Here is a 20118-nt window from a genome sequence, read left to right on the forward strand (position 1 = left end):
TGGACCTTCAGACCCCGAGGCACCTAAAGCAAACAGCCAGATCTGAGCACATCAGCCGGGATCTCCCTGTTCTGGAGGATGAGACGAGGAGTTGTCTGTCTCCTAGAGCGGGCCGGGCTTCATTTTCTGTTCCTCAGGCTAGAGAGGCTGAGATCCCTGGCTCCACTTTGGGTGTGTCTACACAGCATTTGGGAGTAGGCGGGAGCGAGTCTTCCAACCTAGGTCAGCAGACTCTGGCCAATGGCCCATCCACCTCCCTAGGCTTCAAAGCCTGAGCTGTGGCCTCATCCACCACCTCACAGCTATTTTGACAGCATTAGCGAGAGCCCCAGTCTGCCAGCCCGGACTGGGAGGCTGATGCCTGCTCAGCACAATGTGCTATGTAGACACACCTACTGGGGCTGGATCCTGCAAACTTTCGAGTAGCCTTGGCTCAAAGGCTTAGTCACAAGTTGAAAATGGCTTCGCTTTGCTCCACAGCTCTCGGTTTCACTGCAGACATGCTGGGACACAGACCCAGAGGGAGTGCACAAAAACACTACAGCCATACCTGTCTATACATTACCCACATTTCTACTAAGCCCCAGAGGTGGTCTCAAAAATGACTTATTCAGAGAACGTGTAGAAGCCAGCCAACAATTCTACAGGATTCTCCCTGCCGTTCACTGCTCCAGGACGGCCTTGTGCGGTTGAACGTGCTTCATTCTCCTCTCAGGTCAGTTTTACACAATTGTAAATCAATTGTCTTCAATAAACGTACTCCTAATTGTCATCTGTTGACATGAAAGGAGAATCAGGCCCTTGGATAGTCAAGTGGTCTGTCTACCTAGTCGCCTTTTCACATGCAATATCTGTCCATCAATTCAGCTTCATCGTGCTTCTGTCTATACATTCATATGCAATTATCTATTGATCTATCTGTGCAAGAATTTACACTGGTGCTCCTCGCTACAGAAACTGAACATCTATCTGGTCTCATGCATACTTATCTAGCTATACTTTCATATGCTAGATGAAAGTATGCATGAGACCATTTTGTCAGGGATAGATTCTTTTTAAGCCCTGTCGTGGTTGTCCTGACATTTCTGGAAAAGTGGGCATTTGTCACCTTTGATCAGTTGGCAAGAGCAAACAGGACACATGTGCACACTGTTGTCAAAAAGTGGAGGGCGGAGGAATATGCAGGGTGGTGAGTGGCTATGCCAGCCCTGCACAGGATGGTAGGCAGGGCTCTGGTAGTGGGCAGACAGGGCTCGGGTGATCAGTGATGCCAGCCCTGCAAGGGGAGAGGAGCTTGGGAGAGCCTAGTATGAGGAGGGAAGGGAGAGGGGCTTGAGCTAGCCCCACATGGTGTCTTGTTTTCCCTTTGGGAAATATGGTCACACTACATATGCAATACCATCACTATCTATCTATCTATCTATCTATCTATCTGACAAGGTGGGTGAGGTAATATTTTTTCCTGGAGTGGCTCTCGTCCTTTCCAGACTACTGTACCCCTTTCACGAGTCTGGTTTGTCTTGTGTACCCCCAAGTTTCATCCCACTTAAAAACTACTTGCTTACAAAATCAGACATAAAAATACAAAAGTTTCACAGCAACTATTACTGAATAAACTGCCCACATTCTCATTTTTACCATATAATTATAAAATAAGTCAACTGAAATATAGTGTACTTACATTTCAGGGTATAGTGCATAGAGCAGTATATACAAGTCATTGTTCATATGACATTTTAGTATGTACTGACTTCACTAGTGCTTTTTAGGTCATCTGTTGTAAAAGTAGGCAAATATCTAGATGAGTTAATGTACGCCCAGGAAGACCTCTGCTTACCCCCAGGGGTACATGTAACCTGGTTGAGAATTACTGTTTTTCTGGACCAACTTCTGTTGGTAAGAGATGGAACAGATTGTTCAGCATAAGTAGCTAACAAGTATTTCAAGGGACAATTCAAGGTGAAGTGGCCCGTTAACACCCCTCCAGTCATTTGCCTGTGTGAGGTCATTTGAGAGTGTAGGGACTGTCTGGTTTTACTCACATAGTTGCTATTGGGCATTTAGTGATTTAATGAACTCACACAGGAAAATGATAAAAGACAAAGGCCATGTCTACTTGAGCAATTTGTTCCACCTTGTGTTTAGCTGGGATACACTGAGTATGTTTCTCAGACCTGAAGGAAAGCTTGAAAGCTTGTCTCCCTCTTGCCAACAGAAGGTGGTCCAATTAAAGATATCATCTGACCCACCTTGTCTCGCTAATATCCTAGGACTGGCATGGCTACAACGACACTATATCCATCCATCATCTATCTATCCCCATACACCTCCTCTATCTATCTATCTATCTATCTATCTATCTATCTATCTATCTATCTATCTTCATAGAGCACCCATTAAAACTGTACTTAGCAACCCAGACCCTGATTACATTGCTTTCAGGAACAGAACTATGTTAAGTTTAGTGGGTGATGGTTGTGTAACTCCCTTAGGTTCCTTTGGAAATTCCAGCTCTGAATTAGAATTCTTTGTACTATTCCTCAGTATAACACAACAGTCAGGGAAGAGGAAGATCACACCAGTGGCTGACTCCCTGCTCCCTTGTACCATATGTAATCATTTATACCAATGCAAGGTGAGTGCAAAATGACTCCGTATCAGGATTACCTACTTGTATTGTCAGGTTCCCACACCCAGCCAGCACTCACATGGAAATGATTACACAAAGGTATAAAGCAGAGGAGAAAAAGGACCAAGGTAGAGCTATGCACCAATGTGCTTGGTTAAAAAGAAATAACGCGCAGAAAAAATATTGACTTTAAAAAAATATTCTAATCTCATATAATTATGTGCTGTAAAACTTATGGGCAGCAGAGCAAACAGTGCATTCCCCAACTCTGAAGAGGCCACATCTCAAGAAGTCTGAGTATTTAAGTTCTTTTATGTCTCTGTTGAGACAGGTTCCATTATGCACTGAATCCTTGCTACGTCAAAGATTCAGAGATGAGACAAGGGCTTTTAGTTTTTCTTTGGCATGGAGAATAATGGGTCCAAGTTTCCAGGGACGACTGTTTTCCCAAAAACTTTTCGAAAACAGGACTTAAGTCTTTAAATCACTGATTTGAGCTTATTACCCATAAAGAACATCACTATTTCTCTCTCTGCAAGGCCCATGTAGGAGTAAGTGCCTCCCACTCTTAATTTTGTGAGCCTCAGAACACCCCTGTGACGTAGATCATGCTATTGTCCTCAAACTGCAAACAGAGCAGATGCACACAGAGATATGGGGCGGTGTGGGGAGTGTCCTTGAAAAGGTATTTAAGAGCCTAAAGATGCAGACAGGAACCTAGTAGGTTTTCAAAATCTCCTACACAGGGAACGGCCCAATTCACAAAGGCACTGAGGTGACTACCTACCACTTTAGGCAGCTACAGATCCCAGATTCAGGCCCCTTGGAGTTTCACAAAACTGCTGCTCAGGTGCCACCAAACACTGTCAGTGCCTAAACTCACTGGGATCCTACTTTTCTGCTGGAAAATTTCTCCAGGTGCATCTGGGTATGTCCTTGGTAGCTCCAGGCCAGTCATCCTGACAGCTGAGTCCCAGAGCCAGGCACGAGTTGGGGGGAGAAAGCCAGGCCTTTGCCTCACTTGTCCATGGGGCCCAATTGGGTAAGTATGTTCAGAGCTCACCTGAACTCTATGGATTGGGCCTGTATAGGTGAGCTTACACAAGACAAGGACAGGCTGGAGTGTGGGGAAGAGGAGGACCTTCCTCATAACTTTCAGCCCAGTGGTTAGGCTATGTAGCTGGGGCATGGGATAACCATGCCTCAGGTCCCCCCTCTGCCTCAGGGGGAGATGGGACTTGGACAGAAATCTGCCATCTCTCTGGTTTCATAGATTCCTAGGCCAGAAGGGACCATTATGATCATCTAGTCTGACCTCCTGTGTAACAGAGGCCAGAGACCTGCCCCACAATAATTCCTAGAGAAGATCTCTTAGAAAAACGTCCAGTCTTGGTTTATAAATTGTTAGTGATTGAGAATCCTCTGCAACCTTTGTTAAACTGTTCCGATGGTTAATTTCCCTCACTCTTACACATTTATGCCTTATTTCTAGTCTGAATGTATCTAGTTTCAACTTCCCGCCACTGGATGGTGTTAGAACCTTTCTCTGCTAGACTGAAGAGCCCTTTATCAAACATTGGTTCCCCAATAGATACTCTAAGGTGTCAGGGAGGTGCTTAAAACCCTTAGTGAATCTAGCTTCTGGCAGGATTTAAAAAATTCATCCAAGCAGCATATGTACCCAAATCCCTATGAAAATCTGGCCCACAGAGACCAAGCAATTTGCCCCAAGGTCACACACAAAGTCCATGGTAGAGCAATAGATTGAACCTGGATGTTCTGCCGCTGCACGTAGGATGCCAACCACTGTACCACCCTTCCACACAGCTGTTTAAGGGCAAATTCAGATCTTTTTGGTGTGTATGCTCTTCAGGGCCACAGTCTGTGGATAAAACTGAGCAGAATGAGGCCCCAGTTCTGCAACTTTTGTCACGGTATTCCCACGGTAATTAAGAAACAACAACAACAACAACAACAATTAATTCCAAATTAATCTTTATTCAGGCAAGTCTGGATGGATGTGAACTCAGTTCAATTTCTGAGAAAATATTTCTGGGAATCGGTTAATGATATTCATCCTGATCAGTTATTAATAAAGGGATGAATCCAATTAATAAAGGGATTAATCCCTTTGTATATTGTATAATTGTATCTGTCTATTAGAGCCCGCGGAATTCCAAAGCTAATTAAATAAAGAAGGTAAATGGTTAGAGAGAACAATTTTAATGGAAATTGGGCATCACAATCCTTGACACGGCTTTTAAAATCTGACCCATGGTGTAAATCACAAGCCAAATCCTCCACTGCTGTAAATCAGAGTTACAGTGACTTCACTGGAGTGATGTTGCTTCACACTGGCGGAGGGTCTGGCCCACTGTCTCCAATGGATTGATGCCAATTTACACTGTTGGATGGTTGATTGAAAGGGAGCTATGCTGGGGATCTGGCACTTTATCACCAGCCGGAGACCCAAGGCTGCAAGTTTGGGGAGAATATGTTGCACTTCCCATGCAAATAGAGGCAGCTGAATCCTTTCTTTAAGTGCTGAATTCACCCTTAAGGTCAGGTCTACGCAAGGAGTTAGTCAAGAACAGCTGTAACTGGGGAATCATTAGCTGGGGGGCAGCACTGAGGAGAAGGATCTGGAGGTTCCTCTGGGTCACAAATGGAACATGAAGCAAGAGTGAGATGCAGATGCGAAAAAGACTACTCTCATTCTAGGGTGTGTTAACAGGATTGTCGTATGGAAGACATGGGAAGTCATTATTTTACTCCACTCAGCACTGGAGAGGTCTCAGCTGCAGTGCTGGGTCCCATTCTGGGTGCCACACTTAAGGAAAGATTTGGACAAATTGGCGAGAGTCCAGAGGATAGCAACAAAAATGATCAAAACCAAGACAGGCTGTGGAGGCCCTGTCACTGGAGGTTTTTAAGAACAGGCTGGACAGATGCCTCTTGCGGCTGACCCAGGTTTATCGGTCTTGCTTCAGCACAGGGGGTAGGACTGTTGAAGTCCCTTCCAACCCAGCATTCCTGTGGCTCTAACTCTCCCTGTGTGGACACACTATGGGCTTTCCAAATGTGCCTAAGTGTTGAACTCCCATTGAAATCAACAGATGCTATTCTGAAAACCCCCACTAGGTGTCTTACCTGAAACCTCAGGCACCTAAACACCTTTACAAATCTGCCCCATGATCATCCCTTGTCCTGATGGACAGAAATGACAGTGGGAAACACAGTTATTTGGACATGAGGTTTGTCACAGAGGGCCCAGAAACCATATAACCCCTTGGTCTCCTGGGGTGTTTGGATTATGGGCTTCCACAGTTAGAGTGTGATGTTACCATGTGTAATCATAATGGTACCTCCACAGAGGAAACTCCCTGGATGTGCAGTTATTATGTACATATCACACTGGGCATACAGTCTCCCCTGTGATGCTGAGCGTGACAATTTAACCACTTTGCAGAATGTAACCCCTGCAGGTAATATGGTTGCCAACTTGGAAGACTCCTGATCTAAGATGGCTGCAGCCAGGAGCCGGAAATACTTCCTGACGAGTGAATGCATGGAAGCCATTGTGGGAGCGGGTGCAACCAGCACTTTTCAATGTGTCTTTCCAGTCCATAACATGGGTGGAGCAACCCAGAGAATGGTGGGTGGACTAGGTACACCCCAACTGCAGTTCATACATAGAAGGGTTGAAGCAACAATTTAATTGGGGGGGCGGGGTGTGAGGGGACATACATGGAATTATCACTGGAAAAGAGATTTGTGGGCAGCAGGAAACACAGGGTTGGGTGTATGAATTCTGAGGGACCATTGGGTAACTGAGTAACTGATGAGCCAAAATGTGAAATTGCAGCAGCAAATCAATGAGCTACGGGCACAAAAGCTGTCTGCAACCACAATGGGATGGAAAAGGGTGGCAAAAGTGAACCTGCAACTAACTCAATGGACAGGAAACCTTGTGACATGAGTGGAGGATGGGAGGGGGAGGTAACTTGGGAGGGGGAGGTGTGTATGGGGATACAAACGGCTCAACTCTGGGGCTAGCACCTGTGTAACAGTTACTGTGGTACCTTGGAATGGGATGGCTACTAACGTGGGCCCCATGAGCCCTATAGGAATAATGAGAAAGGGAGAAGCTTGCTGGGAACCACAGGGAGATAGATGGGGAGGATGGAATGGTGTAAAATGGACACACAGTCAGTTAAGTGTTTGTCCAGAGAACGTATTTGGATGGGTCCCTCCTCAAGGGCCATGGAGAAGTAGAATTAAGGGCCTGTTGCAAATGGGCCATTAGTAGCATGGGGTGTTCGGGAATGTACACAACACTTGGGGACACAAGTGCAGCAGGACTTCGGTGCACAAATGGATCTGTGGAAATCATTGCTGTGAACACCCGAACCAGTGCATACTACCCATTCCATACCAAGTTGTTGAGCTGGTTTAGACAGTACCCCATTCTTCTGTGAATAGTCAGTGGACTCATGATATGGACAAAAGCCTGTGAAACCTGCAGGCACAGCTCTCTGCAACTGCCAACAACTGGACACATTTCAAATATACTCTTCAGGATGGCAACAGGGTTTTAACCCTGTCAAAGGAGGCGAAGCAGTGTTTCTGGTGATGGCTCGGATGTTGGACTATATTACAATGGGCAGGGCTGACAATATTACTGGGGATTATTGTGGCTATTGGCCTCTTGTTTAGTATGCTAATTTTGCAATGTATACTGCGGTGGTTAAGGGGGCACAGACCCACAAGGTACAGCCACTAATTGTCACATATAAGTAATGTAATAGGCCCTCCTCCCAGTGTACTAGACAACTGGGACCCAACCTTCTCGGGCCCACTGTAATGGGAAAGCTGGAACACTAATTGGAATAGGTGTGGTACCCCCGTACGAGAGAAGGTGCAGGACATTCTACTGCATAAGGGGCAGTGGGACAGATGGAGCATCGACACATTCCACCTTGACCTCTGGCCCTATCAGGAAATGTGTCACCATATGTCCTGTGTTTTTCCAGGGTTACCTGGGCAGGAGAATCCCAAAAGAAAAAGAAAGGGGTGGAGTGTTAGAATACAGATAATCTGACCTGCCTGTAAAGGCCTATACTTTAAGAACTTAGGTGTATTTTTATCACTTAGCTAGTTACAAGGGTATAAAAAAAGAATCAAAATCACAGTCCACCTGTGTATGGGCCTTCTCTCGCTAGGACAGTCTGAGGCCTTGTTCTTAGGCTAAGGTCTTTGGCTAAGCAGCAGAGGCAGCCATAAGCTGGGAAACGAAGAGTCACATCCTCACACCCCAAACCAGTCACACTGAAATAAGGTGCTATTGGGCTGTTAGGAAGATGATCCTGTCCTGATAGTGCCCATCACCACCAGATAAAGAAACAGATCTTAAGATAGCATCCTGTCTGGCAAGAAATCTCTTATCAGTGGTTGTGGCTGTGAAACCCTCATTGCTGTATTGTTTTATCTCTATGGCCCCCAGTTTTCTGTTGTTAATCTGTCTGGTTCTCTATTTGTTTCTGTCTGCTGTATAATTAATTTTGGTAGGTGTAAGTTAATTAGAGTAGTGGGATATAATTGGTTAGAGAATTATGTTACAATGTGTTAGGATTGGTTAGTTAAATTTCAGTAAAATAATTGGTTAAGCTTTAGCTGAGAATATTACTATGTAAACTGGGTTCAAACAGTAAATGGAAGGGAAATTAGAATCATGTTTGCTGGGCGAAAAGGAGGGACAGGAACAGGGAATAAGGATCAGGGACTAAGGACACAGGCAAGACTCTGTGGTGTCAGAGCTGGGAAGCGGGATCTGGGGTGAACATTCTGTGGTGTAAGAGCCAGGAAGGGGGACCTGGGGTGAACACTCTGCGGCGCTGGAGCCAGGAAGGGGGACACGGGGTGAACGCTCTATGGCATTGGAGCAGGGAAGGGGGATGTGGGGTGAATGCTCTGTGGCATCAGAGCCGAGAAGGGGGACGTGGGGTGAACGCTCTGTGGCGTCAGAGCCAGGAAGGGTGACGCGGAGTGAACGCTCTGCGGCATCGGAACCGGGAAGGGGGATGTGGGGTGAACGGTCTACGGCGCCTGAGCCCGGAAGGGGGACATGGGATGAACATTCTGCGGTGTCAGAGCCAGGAAGGGGGATGCGGGGTGAATGCTTTGCGGGCATCGGAGCCGGGAAGGGGGATGTGGGGTAAACATTCTGCGGTGTCAGAGCTGGGAAGGGGGACATGGGGTGAACGCTCTGTGGCGCCGGTGCCAGAAAGAGGTATGCAGGGTAAATGCTCTGTGGTGTAGGAGCCAGGAAGGGGGACACAGGGTAAATGTTCTGTGGCATTGGAGCCGGAAAGGGGGACATGAGGTGAACACTCTGTGGCGTCGGAGCCGGGAAAGGGGACGCAGGGTGAACACTCTGCAGCATCGGAGCTGGGAAGGGAACACTGGGGAACAGACTCTATCGGCGTACAGTAACTCCTCACTTAACATTGTAGTTATGTTCCTGAAAAATGCAACTTTAAGTGAAATGATGTTAAGTGAATCCAATTTCCCCATAAGAATTAATGTAAATAGGGGGGATTAGGGGTTTCAGGAATTTTTTTTTTTGCCAGACAAAAGGCATTATATACATTTTAAACAAGCAATTTAATACAGGTACTATAATATAGTTGGGAGGTGCCCCCACCTTTCCCCACACAGGCACAGCCCACTGGCAGTGGAGATGACACAGGCAAGGAGGCTGAAGGTGCTGTAGGCTAGGAGAAACATGTTGCGCAGCAGCGGCAGCTTCCCCTACTCTGCAGGCTCCAGGGACGGGGGGCTCAAGCCTGAGCCCATCACTCCCCCCCTTCCCCCAAATCCCCATCGTTGACCTGCCTCTTCTCCCCCCCACATCCTCCCCCTTTACTTCCCACGCTGCATCCTCGCTTCTCCCCACTCCCTCCCCTCCCTTCTAAATGCTGTAAGCCAGCTGATTGCCCTGGGAAGGAGGCAGGGGAGGGAGGGGGAGCCTGCACGCCAAGTCCTCGTTCCTCCCCCCTCTCTCCTGCCCCCAAAATGCCGCAAGCCAGCTGACTGCTGTGGGCAGAAGGCAGGGGAGGGAGGGGGGAGGTGCACCTAATCCTCGCTCCTCCCTCCTCCCTCCTCCCTGGGGTAATCAGCTGGCTTGTGGGGTTTTGGGAGTAGGAGGGAGGGGGAGAGAGGAGGACTTGGTGTGCAGTCTCCCTTTCCCTTCCCCCCGCCACCTCCTGCCTGGGGCAATCAGCTGGCTTGCAGTGTTTAGAAGGAAGGGGAGGGAGGGGGAACCTGAGCGCCAAGTCCTTGCTTCTCCCCCCTGCCTCCAAAACACCACAAACCACCTGATTGCTGCGGGCAGCGGAGGAGGGGGAAGACGCTGATGAGCAGGGTCTGCCGGTGGGCAGGAGGTGCTGTGGGAAGGGGAAGCGTAGGGACTCTGCCAGCTGTAAAGAAAGCAGGCAGCCAAACAACATAAGAGTGGAGCATTGCATAACTTTAAATGAGCATGCTCCCTAATTGATCAGCAACATAACAACAAAACAACGTTAACTGGGGTGACTTAAAATGTGGAGTTACTGTATAGAGATAAGCCTGGCTGGTGCGAAGGGCTTCGAAATATGCTTGCTTGGAAACTAACCCCCATAAACATCGCTTTGTCCTGGCTTCAGACTTCTGGTCTTTTGCTGCTTGCTGTCTGTGTGACAAAAACCAGGGAAGTGGGAGGGTTGAGGGAAAGCCCTCTAACACCTAGGTGTCTAACTCCCATTGAAATCAACAGATGCTATTCTGAAAAACCCCACTAGGTGTCTTACCTGAATTCTCAGGCACCTAAACACCATAATCATCCCTTGTCCTGATGGACAGCAAACCCTAGGTTACTGCAGTCCATTGAGGACAAATGCAGCATGTGGAGTGATAGGCACTGGGAGGATGTAGACCAGTAACTCCTTGCCAAGGATTCTATGCTAAGAATGTAGCTGGAGTACAACATGGGATTATTTTATCTGTTAAATCTGGGGGGCGGGAGGAGAGGGGCATGGACCAGCTCTGCAGCTAGTACTAACTTGCACAGCTCCACTGATTCTAATAGGGTTATGTCAGTTTTCACCAGGTGGGAATGCGGCACAGGACAGTAGAACTTCAGACTTATGAAATGACTGGTCAAGCACACACCACGTTTAGAACTGAAAGTACCCCATCAGGCAGCAGCAGAGGGGAAAGAAAAGCAAATACGGTACAGTGCTGTGTTAAACATAAACTACTAAAAAAATTAAAGGGAAAGCAGCATTTTTCTTCTGCACAGTAAAGTTTCCAAGCTGTATTAAGTCAATGTTCAGTTGTAAACTTTTGAAAGAACCACCATCGTGTTGTTTTCAGAGTTATGAAAATGTCAGAGTTACGAACAACCTCCATTCCGGAGGGGTTCATAACTCTGAGGTTCTACTGAAGTTTTCATTTTTAAATCCCTCATGCTCCCTTTTTGACTCTACCTCCTTCGAAAATCCAGCAGTCTAGTGGCCATTGTCCTCAGGGCATCATTCACATCCTTGTTTCTCAGGGAGTAGACCAGGGGGTTAAGCAATGGGGTGACCAGGCTGTAGAGAAGGGAGAATGTTTTGTTTAGGTTGATGGCTGTGCTGGCCGTCGGCACCATGTAGACCATAGCCAGGGCCCCATAGAAAGTGCTGACCACGATAAGGTGGGAGGTGCAAGTGGAGAAGGCCTTCTGCCTCCCAGTGCTGGAAGGGTTTTTTACTATTGCCTTGATGATGAATGCGTAGGATGTCAGGGTTAGCAGGAAGGGGACCAGGGTGGCTGTAGAGGAGAGTAAGAATGCTGCTAAGGTGATCAGGTGGGTGTCACTGCACGACAGCTTGACTAGGGGCATGAAGTCACAGAAGAAATGATCAATTTCATTAGGGCCACAGAAACGTAGCCTGTAAATCCAGGCCATTATCACCGGGTTGAAGAGGAAGCCACCCAGCCAAGAGCAGGAAGCCAGCTCGACGCACACCCTCGCATTCATGAGGGCCGTGTAACGCAGCGGGTTGCATATTGCCAAGTAGCGATCGTAGGCCATCACTGTTAGCAGGAGGATCTCGGTGGCTGCCTGGGAACCAAAGATATAAAGCTGCGTAACACAGCCGCTGAAGGAGATCACCACACCCTCTTCAGCCAGGAAACCTTGCAGCATTTTGGGGATGATGTTGGATGTGTACCAGATATCCAAGAAGGACAAATTCCCCAGGAAGAAATACATGGGGGTGTGAAGGCCTCGGTCAACCAGAATGGTGACAATGATCAGAGTGTTCCCAGCTATGGTGGTGAAGTATGTTAGCAGAACCAACACAAAGGGACAGATCTGGAATGGGTAGAGGATCCTGAACCCACGGAGGATGAATTCTGTAACGTCGCTGTGGTTTCCCCTCTCAACATCTGCCATGTGCGCAGTGTCTAGAGAAAGCACAGTGCACCAGTCAAGCACAAAAGACAATAAACCAGAACAATTCGGGGACTAGACCCAGCCTTTATAGTGCAGTTCTATGTCAATGAATGGCTTTCATCACTGTGGTTGCAAAACCAAACACCATCAACTGGAGGAAGGTTGGTCACCACTGACAAACTGAGAGAAACGGAGTACTTGTAGCACCTTAGAGACTAACAAATTTATTTCAGCATAAGCTTTCGTGGGCTACAGCTCACTTCTTCGGATGCATAGAATAGAACACACAGACAGAAGATATTTATACATACAGAAAACATTAAAAGGTGGAAGTACACATACCAACTGAAAGAGCCCAATCAATTGAGATGAACTATCATCAGCAGGAGAAAAAAAACCTTTGAAGTGATCATTGAGATGACCCATAGAAGATGTGAGGAGAACTTAACATAGGGAAATAGATTCAATTAGTGTAATGACCCAACGCAGTCCCATCCTCTAGTGTTAAAACCTAAGTTAATTGTGTCTAATTGCATATTAATTCGAGTTAAGCAGTCTCTCTTTGGAGTCTGTTTCTGAAGTTTTTTTTTGGTGCAAATTGCCACCTTCAAGCTGTCACTGTGATTAGACACAATTTTCATGTTCTCTGTAATATTATAAATATCTTCGTCTGTGTATTTCATCTATGCATCCGAAGAAGGTGAGCTGTAGCCCACGAAAGCTTATGCTGAAATAAATTTGTTAGTCTCTAAGGTGCCACAAGTACTCCTGTTCTTTTTGCGGATACAGACTAACATGGCTGCTACTCTGAAACCTGAGAGAAACGGAAAGTCTTACTACCTGTATTAGATTAGTCATGGAGCTATTCAAGGGAAGATGGGCCAAATGGACCAAAATGAGAGGAACAATCACCCATGGAACTGTCACGGATCAGTGGATGAGATTTTCCAAAGCTGCCTAGGGTATTTGGATGCCAAGTTCACATTAATTGAGCATCCAAGTCTATTAGGGCCCTTTGAATATCCCGACCTATATATTTACATGCTGTGGGCACGTAGGAATTAAACTACAAAAACCTCACCTGTAACTCCCTAAGCATTATGATCTACACTGACTCAGTTCTGCTGGGTCCCCAGACCTTTTTATTAGTCGCCAACCACTCTTAATATTTCCGCAAGAACATAATGTGAACTGTCAAAAATTCTCCTTATTTTAAATAAAAAATTGGGGACCAGAGTTCCAAAGGTATACAGGCACCTAGATGCAGACAGTTGCTTAGTGGGATTGGCAATGACAACGAAGCAGTTTAAGTACCTAACTCCCATTATAATTAATGGGAGTTAGGTGCCTAAGTGCATTTGAAAAATTTCAGTGGGCACCTTATCTGCATCTTTAGGAGCCTAAAAGCATTAATAAAAAAACCTGGCTCCTTGTAACTAAATTTAGTTCAGCTCTGCAAAGGAACTATTTTTAAATAACCCCTTTTCACACCACAAATGAAGCAAGAAAGATGAAGCTCTGTTCCATGCTGATGAAGTCTCACCAAATTGAAATTGTGACTGTTTTTATCATTTCAGTGCCTCTGGGGTACAACCTACCCAAGTGGGGGGACACAGCTTTACAATTAAGAAGTATTGGAAGAGTGAAAGAGGTGACAGAGAGAGTGATTCCAAGTGACTTTCCAGTTGCAGTGTTGGAATTAAGAAGTGAGCAGGAGGAGACAATGAGAGGAAGTGTTATCAAAATCTTTGATCTGATCCCTTGATTCCTAAAGCTTTGGGAAGAGGGGTGAGAATCCAGAGCTACATCCAAGAGCAACTCCAAATTCCATGGCTGAGGATGGTGGGCTGCATGGCGCAGGTTTGTGTCCAGGCACCCAAGACTTTCTGTTTTTTACCCATCAAAATAAATAAATAAATAAATAAATAAATAACAAACAGAGAAACATCAGTATCAAACATAGGGCAGGACCCGGAGCTGGTGAAAATCAACCCAGCTCCATTGTGCTATAACAGGAGCCACGTCGTTTTACACCAAATCTGTGCAATGGAGAAAGTCGGACTAGAAAATCCTTGTGATCAGAGCTGGCTATAAAAATTGATGTATGTATGACAATCACAAGGACAAATTAGTTTAGCTTTTCCTGCCCCTTTCCATCACCGCAGGTGCTCTGCATGTAACACTTGCTTTATTGTAATTGTCTTTAAAATAAAATAAAATAAAATAAAATAAAATAAAATAAAGAAGAAATATGCTAGCGGGGAAGCTGGAGAAATTAAGCCTAATGGATTCAGACACCCAGACCAATGGGATTTGGACGCCTAACTCACTTCATTTCCTCTGAAAACCCCTTCTTGAAACATTCCAGTCAAATATACCTCTATCAAATGCTAGAAGTCTAAATAATAAGATGGGTGAACTACAGGACCTTGTATTAAATGAGGATATTGATATAACAGGCATCTCAGAAACTTGGTGGAATGAGGATAATCAGTGGGACACAGTAATACTAGAGTACAAAATATATTGAAAGGACAGAACAGGTCATGCTGGTGTGACAGTGGCACTATATGTGAAACAAAGCATAGAATCAAATGAAGGAAAAATCTTAAATGAACCAAACTGTACCAGAGACTCTCTATGGATAGTAATTCCATGCTTGAATAATGAGAATATAGAAGTAGGGATATATTACTGATCACCTGACCAGGATGGTGATGGTGACCCTGAAATGCTCAGGGAGATTAGAGAGGCTATAAAAATAAAAAACTCAGTAATATTGAGGGATTTCAACTATTCCCATGTTAGCTGGGTACGTCACCTCAGGCCTGGACGCAGAGACAAACTTTCTTGACACCATAAATGACTTCTTCTCGGAGCAGCTAGTCCTGAATCAATCAAGGGGAAAGGCAATTCTTGATTTAGTCCTAAATAGGGCTGTCAAGTAATTTAAAAAATGAATTGAGGTTAATTGCATTGTTAAAAATAATAGAATGCCATTTATTTAAATAGTTTTGAATATTTTCTACATTTTCAGATATATTGATTTCAATTACAACACATATCAGAGAGGTAGCCACGTTAGTCTGTATCTGTAAAAGCAGCAAAGAGTCCTGTGGCACATTATAGACTAACAGACGTATTGGAGCATGAGCTTTCGAGGGTGAATACCCACTTCTTTGGATGCATGCATACAACACAGAATACAAAGTGCACAGGGCTCACTTTATATTTATTTTTGATTACAAATATTTATACTGTAATAAACAAAAGAAATAGTATTTTTCAATTCCCCTATTACAAGTACTGTAGTGCAATGTCTTTATTGTGAAAGTTGAACTTATAACTATAGATATTTTTGTTACATAACTTTACTCAAAAACAAAACAATGTAAAACTTCAGAGCCTACAAGTCCACTCAATCCTACTTCTTGTTCAGCCAATCACTAAGGGAAACAAGTTTGTTTACTTTGATTTCATTTACAACACAGAACACAATATATATGAAAATGTAGAAAAACACCCAAAATATTTAATAAATTTCAGTTGGTATTCGATTGTTTAACAGTGCAATTAAAACTGCGATTCATCACGATTAATTTTTTAATTGCCATTACTTTTTTTGAGTTAATTGTGTGAGTTAACTGCTACTAATCGACAGTCCTAGTCCTAAAGGGATCACAGGATCTGGTCCAAGAGGTGAATATAGCTGAACCGCTTGGTAATAATGACTATAACATAATTAAATTTAACATCCCTGTGGGAAAGGGGGAAAACACCACTGCAGCCCATCATAGAATCATAAGACTGGAAGGGTCCTCGAGAGTCCCCTGCACTCATGGGATTATTTAACTTCAGCAAGGGAGACTACACAAAAATGAGGAAGTTAGTTAAACAGAAATTGAAAGGCACAGTGCCAAAAGTGCATGTAAACTTTTTAAAGACACCATAATATAAACCTAATTTAATTGTATATCCCAAATTAAAAAATATATTAAAAGGACCAGAAAGGTGCCACCATAACTAAACAACAAAGTAAAAGAAGCAGTGAGTGGCAAAAAGGCATCCTTTAAAAAGTGGAAGTTAAATCCTATTGAGGAAAATAGAAAGGCAAATGAAGTGTTAAAATATAATTAGAAAGGCGAAAAATGAATTTGAAGAACAGCTAGCCAAAGACTCAAAAAGTAACAGCAATTTTTTTTTAAATACATCAGATGCAGGAAGTCTGTTAAACAACCAGTGGAACCACTAGTGATCGAGATGCTAAAGGAACACTCAAGGATGATAAGGTCATTGCAGAAAAACTAAATGAGCTCTTTGCATCAGTCTTCACTGCTGAGGATGTGAAGGAGATTCCCAAACCTGAGCCATTATTTTTAGGTGATAAATCTGAGGAATGTCCCAGATTGAGGTGTTATTAAAGGAGGTCTTGGAACAAACTGACAAACTAAACAGTAACAAGTTGACCAGGACCGGACGATATTCACCCAAGAGTTCTGAAAGAACACAAATGTGAAATTGAAGAACTACTAACTATGATATGTAACCTATCATTTAAATCATTTTGTATCAGATGACTGGAGGATAGACAATGTGATATTAATTTTTAAAAAAGGCTCCAGAGCCGATCCTGGCAATGACAGGCCAGTAAGCCTAATGTCAGTACCGGGAAAATTGTTTGAAACTATAGTAAATAACAGAATTGTCAGAAACATAGATGAACACAATTTGTTGGAGAAGAGTCAACGTAGTTTTTGTAAAGGGAAATCATGTCTCACCAATCTACTAGAATTCTTTGAGGGCGTCAACAGACAGGTGCAAGGGTGATCCAGTGAATATAAACAATGAGGAGTCCTCATGGCACCTTAGGCTCCTCGTTGTTTTTGCTGATACAGACTAACACGGTTACCAATCTGAAACCTGTCACCAATGAATATAGTGTACTTAGATTTTCAGAGAGCCTTTGAGAAGGTCAAAGGCTGTTAAACAAAGTAAGCTGCCAGGGGGGAAGAAGGAAGGTCTTCTCATGGATCAGTAACTGGTTAAAAGATAGGAAACAAAGGGTAGAAATAAATGGTCAGTTTTCAGATGCAGAGAGGTAAATAGTGATGTCCCCAAGAGGTCTGTACTGGGACCAGTGCTGCTCAACATATACATAAACGATTTGGAAAAAGGGGTAACATTTTCAGACAACACAAAACTACTCAAGTTAAGTCTAAAACTGACTGTGAAGAGTTACAAAGGGATCTCACAAAACCAGGTGACTGGGCAACAAAATGACAGATGAAATTTAATATTGATAAATGCAAAGTCATGCACATTGGAAAACATAATCCCAACTATACATATAAAATGATGGGGGTCTAAATTTGCTGTTACCACTCAAGAAAGAGATCTTGGCGTAATTATGGATAGTTCTCTGACAACATCCACTCAATGTGCAGCGGATCACTTGATGATTACCCGTTCTGTTCATTCCCTCTGGTTCATCTGGCATTGGCCACTATCGGAAGACAAGATACTGGGCTAGATAGACCATTTGTCTGAGCCAGTATGGCCATTCTTATGCTTTTATCAACACTTACCTGTCAATTAGAAGGCACTTGGTGAAAAATCTGGTCTGGGTGAGACCGTGGTGTAGCATCCAATACTGGTGGAGGGATGATGTGGATTCTAAATCTGAGAAAAAATACAGCTGGTTCAGAGACAATTGTACTTGAATTTTGTGTTCTCCTCAGGTGTCCAGAGAGGGGGTGAAATGTTCCAAAGAACTAAAAGGCCAGATTTTCAAAGGTAATTAGGAACCTGGAGGTTCAGATAAGCACAGTGTGTTGGGCACTCTCCAAACACCTCAGAAGGACAATTCTTGCTTGGAGTAACTTCCAATTTAAGGACAGGCAAGTAGGCAGAGGTGAGGTGAAGGGGAATAACCAGAGGCAACATGTATACAATTTTCAGTCATGTATGTAGCTATAGCAACAAGATTCAGCGAACCCAGAGAGGCGAGCTGGGGGTTGAAGAAGGACTTGCATGTGAAGAGGGTTGGAAGAGCTCGGGGAGACTGGACTTTGAATTGGTGACTGCATGGAACATGGCAGGAAGGTGACCGGGTGAGAATCCAGCCAGAGGGTGGGTGAGGTTGAGAGGCTAGACAAAGAAGATCATGAGGGAGGGGCAGAGCTATGTAGAGCTTTGAAGGCAGTGACAAGAAGCTTCAATACGATATAATATTGGCTGGAAAGCCAAGGGAAGGACTCATAGGGGGATTACATGACCAATGTGATGTGAAAGAAAGAGGAGTTGAGGGGGTTAGTGTGCTTGTCTGGGAGGTCAGAGAGGAAGGTGCTGCAGCAACCAAGAATGAAGTTATACTCATGTAAACCTGGTGAAATGAAGGTCAGAATTAGAGTCTATTATAATTTAATAAATTGTCTAGAGATTCAGATTTTTCATTGGTTCCTCACTTAGACAATTCTCAGGTCAGATTCTACAAGGAAAGCAATGGTGTTACCACACTTTACCCCTGTGTAAAGTTGGGCACTCAAAATGCAAGGAACCCAAAATTATAGGGTCACTCTGGAAAATGGCAAAAATTGCAGAATAGTCTCTTTGCCATAATTTCCTTCTGGCACATCTCACAAGGTGCAATAGAATATAAACAGCATGCACTTACCCGATCAGTCCCAGGCAGAGTTCAGGGTACTGGCATCATTGTATCAGTTTCCTCTCCTAATTTACACGAAAATAGAAAAAAATGAACCAGAGAACAATTCAGGAATGAATAGCAGTAGCCAATCGTTTAATGAGATCTAATTTCACTGAACATCAGATCTGATTGAAATCAGAGCCAGTTCCAGGTAGTAGAACCAAAGCGTATTCCAGAGCTATTGGAGGTTACTGTTACCAAACCTACTGCCTGTGGGAGAGATAGAAGTCTAACATGCTGGATCTCGTTATGACCACACGTGCAGTTTGCAGAGTATGCTCTTTATGTATGAAATCATGGCATTTGGGGACACAGACCTTGAATTGCTCAGAGATCTGGAACTCAGATGGGCTCATTAAATCAGCTTTACGTCTCATGGGAACTGGAAAGTTGTATTGGAAAGTTGTATAGACGTTAAATGTTTTTTAAGCGCTTGTATGTTCTCTCTGTTTTCCAAGCCTTGTTCACACATAGATATAGCTCTGTGTTTAACTTCAGTTGTTTTTAAACAGAGGCCTTCTCTACACACAAACGTGCAGCATTTTCATTAAACTGGTTTAGTTTCATTAAACTGATTTAGTCTGACTGGTGCAAACTCCAGCATGGACACACTTACTGCAGGGCATGAATGGCTCATTCATAAATTGTAAGAGAAGAAGGGCCCATTAATAAATCATCTCTGACCTCCTGCAGCGCACAGGGCAATGACAAGAAATCCGTCTTGATGTAAAGACCTCAAGCAATGGAGAATTCACCACATCTCTAGATAAATGGGTCCAATAATTAAGTATGCTCATTGGTAAAAAAAAAATGGCTGATAGTAAGAACTTGAAGCAACATCACCGACACCCACGATTAGCGACTCTAGGCTCGTGTTTCTGTGTGAGAAACATAAGCAGAACTGGAGTAACTTTCAGTGAAAAGTTTTGATTTTGACGAGTTGACATTTTATGACTGGAAAAATGTTTTGCAGAACAATTCTGGACCACTTCTACTCTTAATCTTCCCTTGGATAAACTAAACAGATGGCGCTTCTTAAATCTGTCACTGGAAGGCAGGTTTTCCGGGCCTTGAAATATTCTCGTAGCCCTTTTCTGAGCTCTTTCCATTTTTTTTAGCTCAAATTTGTTCCTAATTGACTTAAACTAAACCCAAAGAAGTTACTCTTAAAAGAAAATAAGAGTGTACACAATTTGGGGTTGTGCTGCTTGAAATAAATCTGATGAAATTTCCAGTCCAGTACAACTCACCATGTAGACAAGTCCTGATTCAGTTAAATGGGTGCAAATTCCTGGGTGAAGATGG

At 44.1% G+C, this 20118-nt stretch overlaps 1 protein-coding gene across 1 annotated transcript; it reads right to left on the reverse strand.

The window, feature by feature from the left end:
- Nucleotides 1-11150: 11150 nt before the first annotated feature.
- Nucleotides 11151-12107, reverse strand: LOC116825049 (olfactory receptor 11A1-like). The gene has a single exon (XM_032780748.1). The coding sequence runs from the start codon at nucleotides 12105-12107 to the stop codon at nucleotides 11151-11153; it is 957 nt and encodes a 318-aa protein (XP_032636639.1).
- Between the last annotated feature and the right edge of the window lie 8011 nt (nucleotides 12108-20118).

Source organism: Chelonoidis abingdonii, chromosome 14 (genome assembly GCF_003597395.2).
Source record: "Chelonoidis abingdonii isolate Lonesome George chromosome 14, CheloAbing_2.0, whole genome shotgun sequence".
Taxonomy (NCBI): Eukaryota; Metazoa; Chordata; order Testudines; family Testudinidae; genus Chelonoidis; species Chelonoidis abingdonii.

Excerpts from the sequence above, each read along its gene's own strand:
- LOC116825049 (XM_032780748.1), bottom strand. The coding sequence starts at position 12,107 with ATGGCAGATGTTGAGAGGGGAAACCACAGCGACGTTACAGAATTCATC.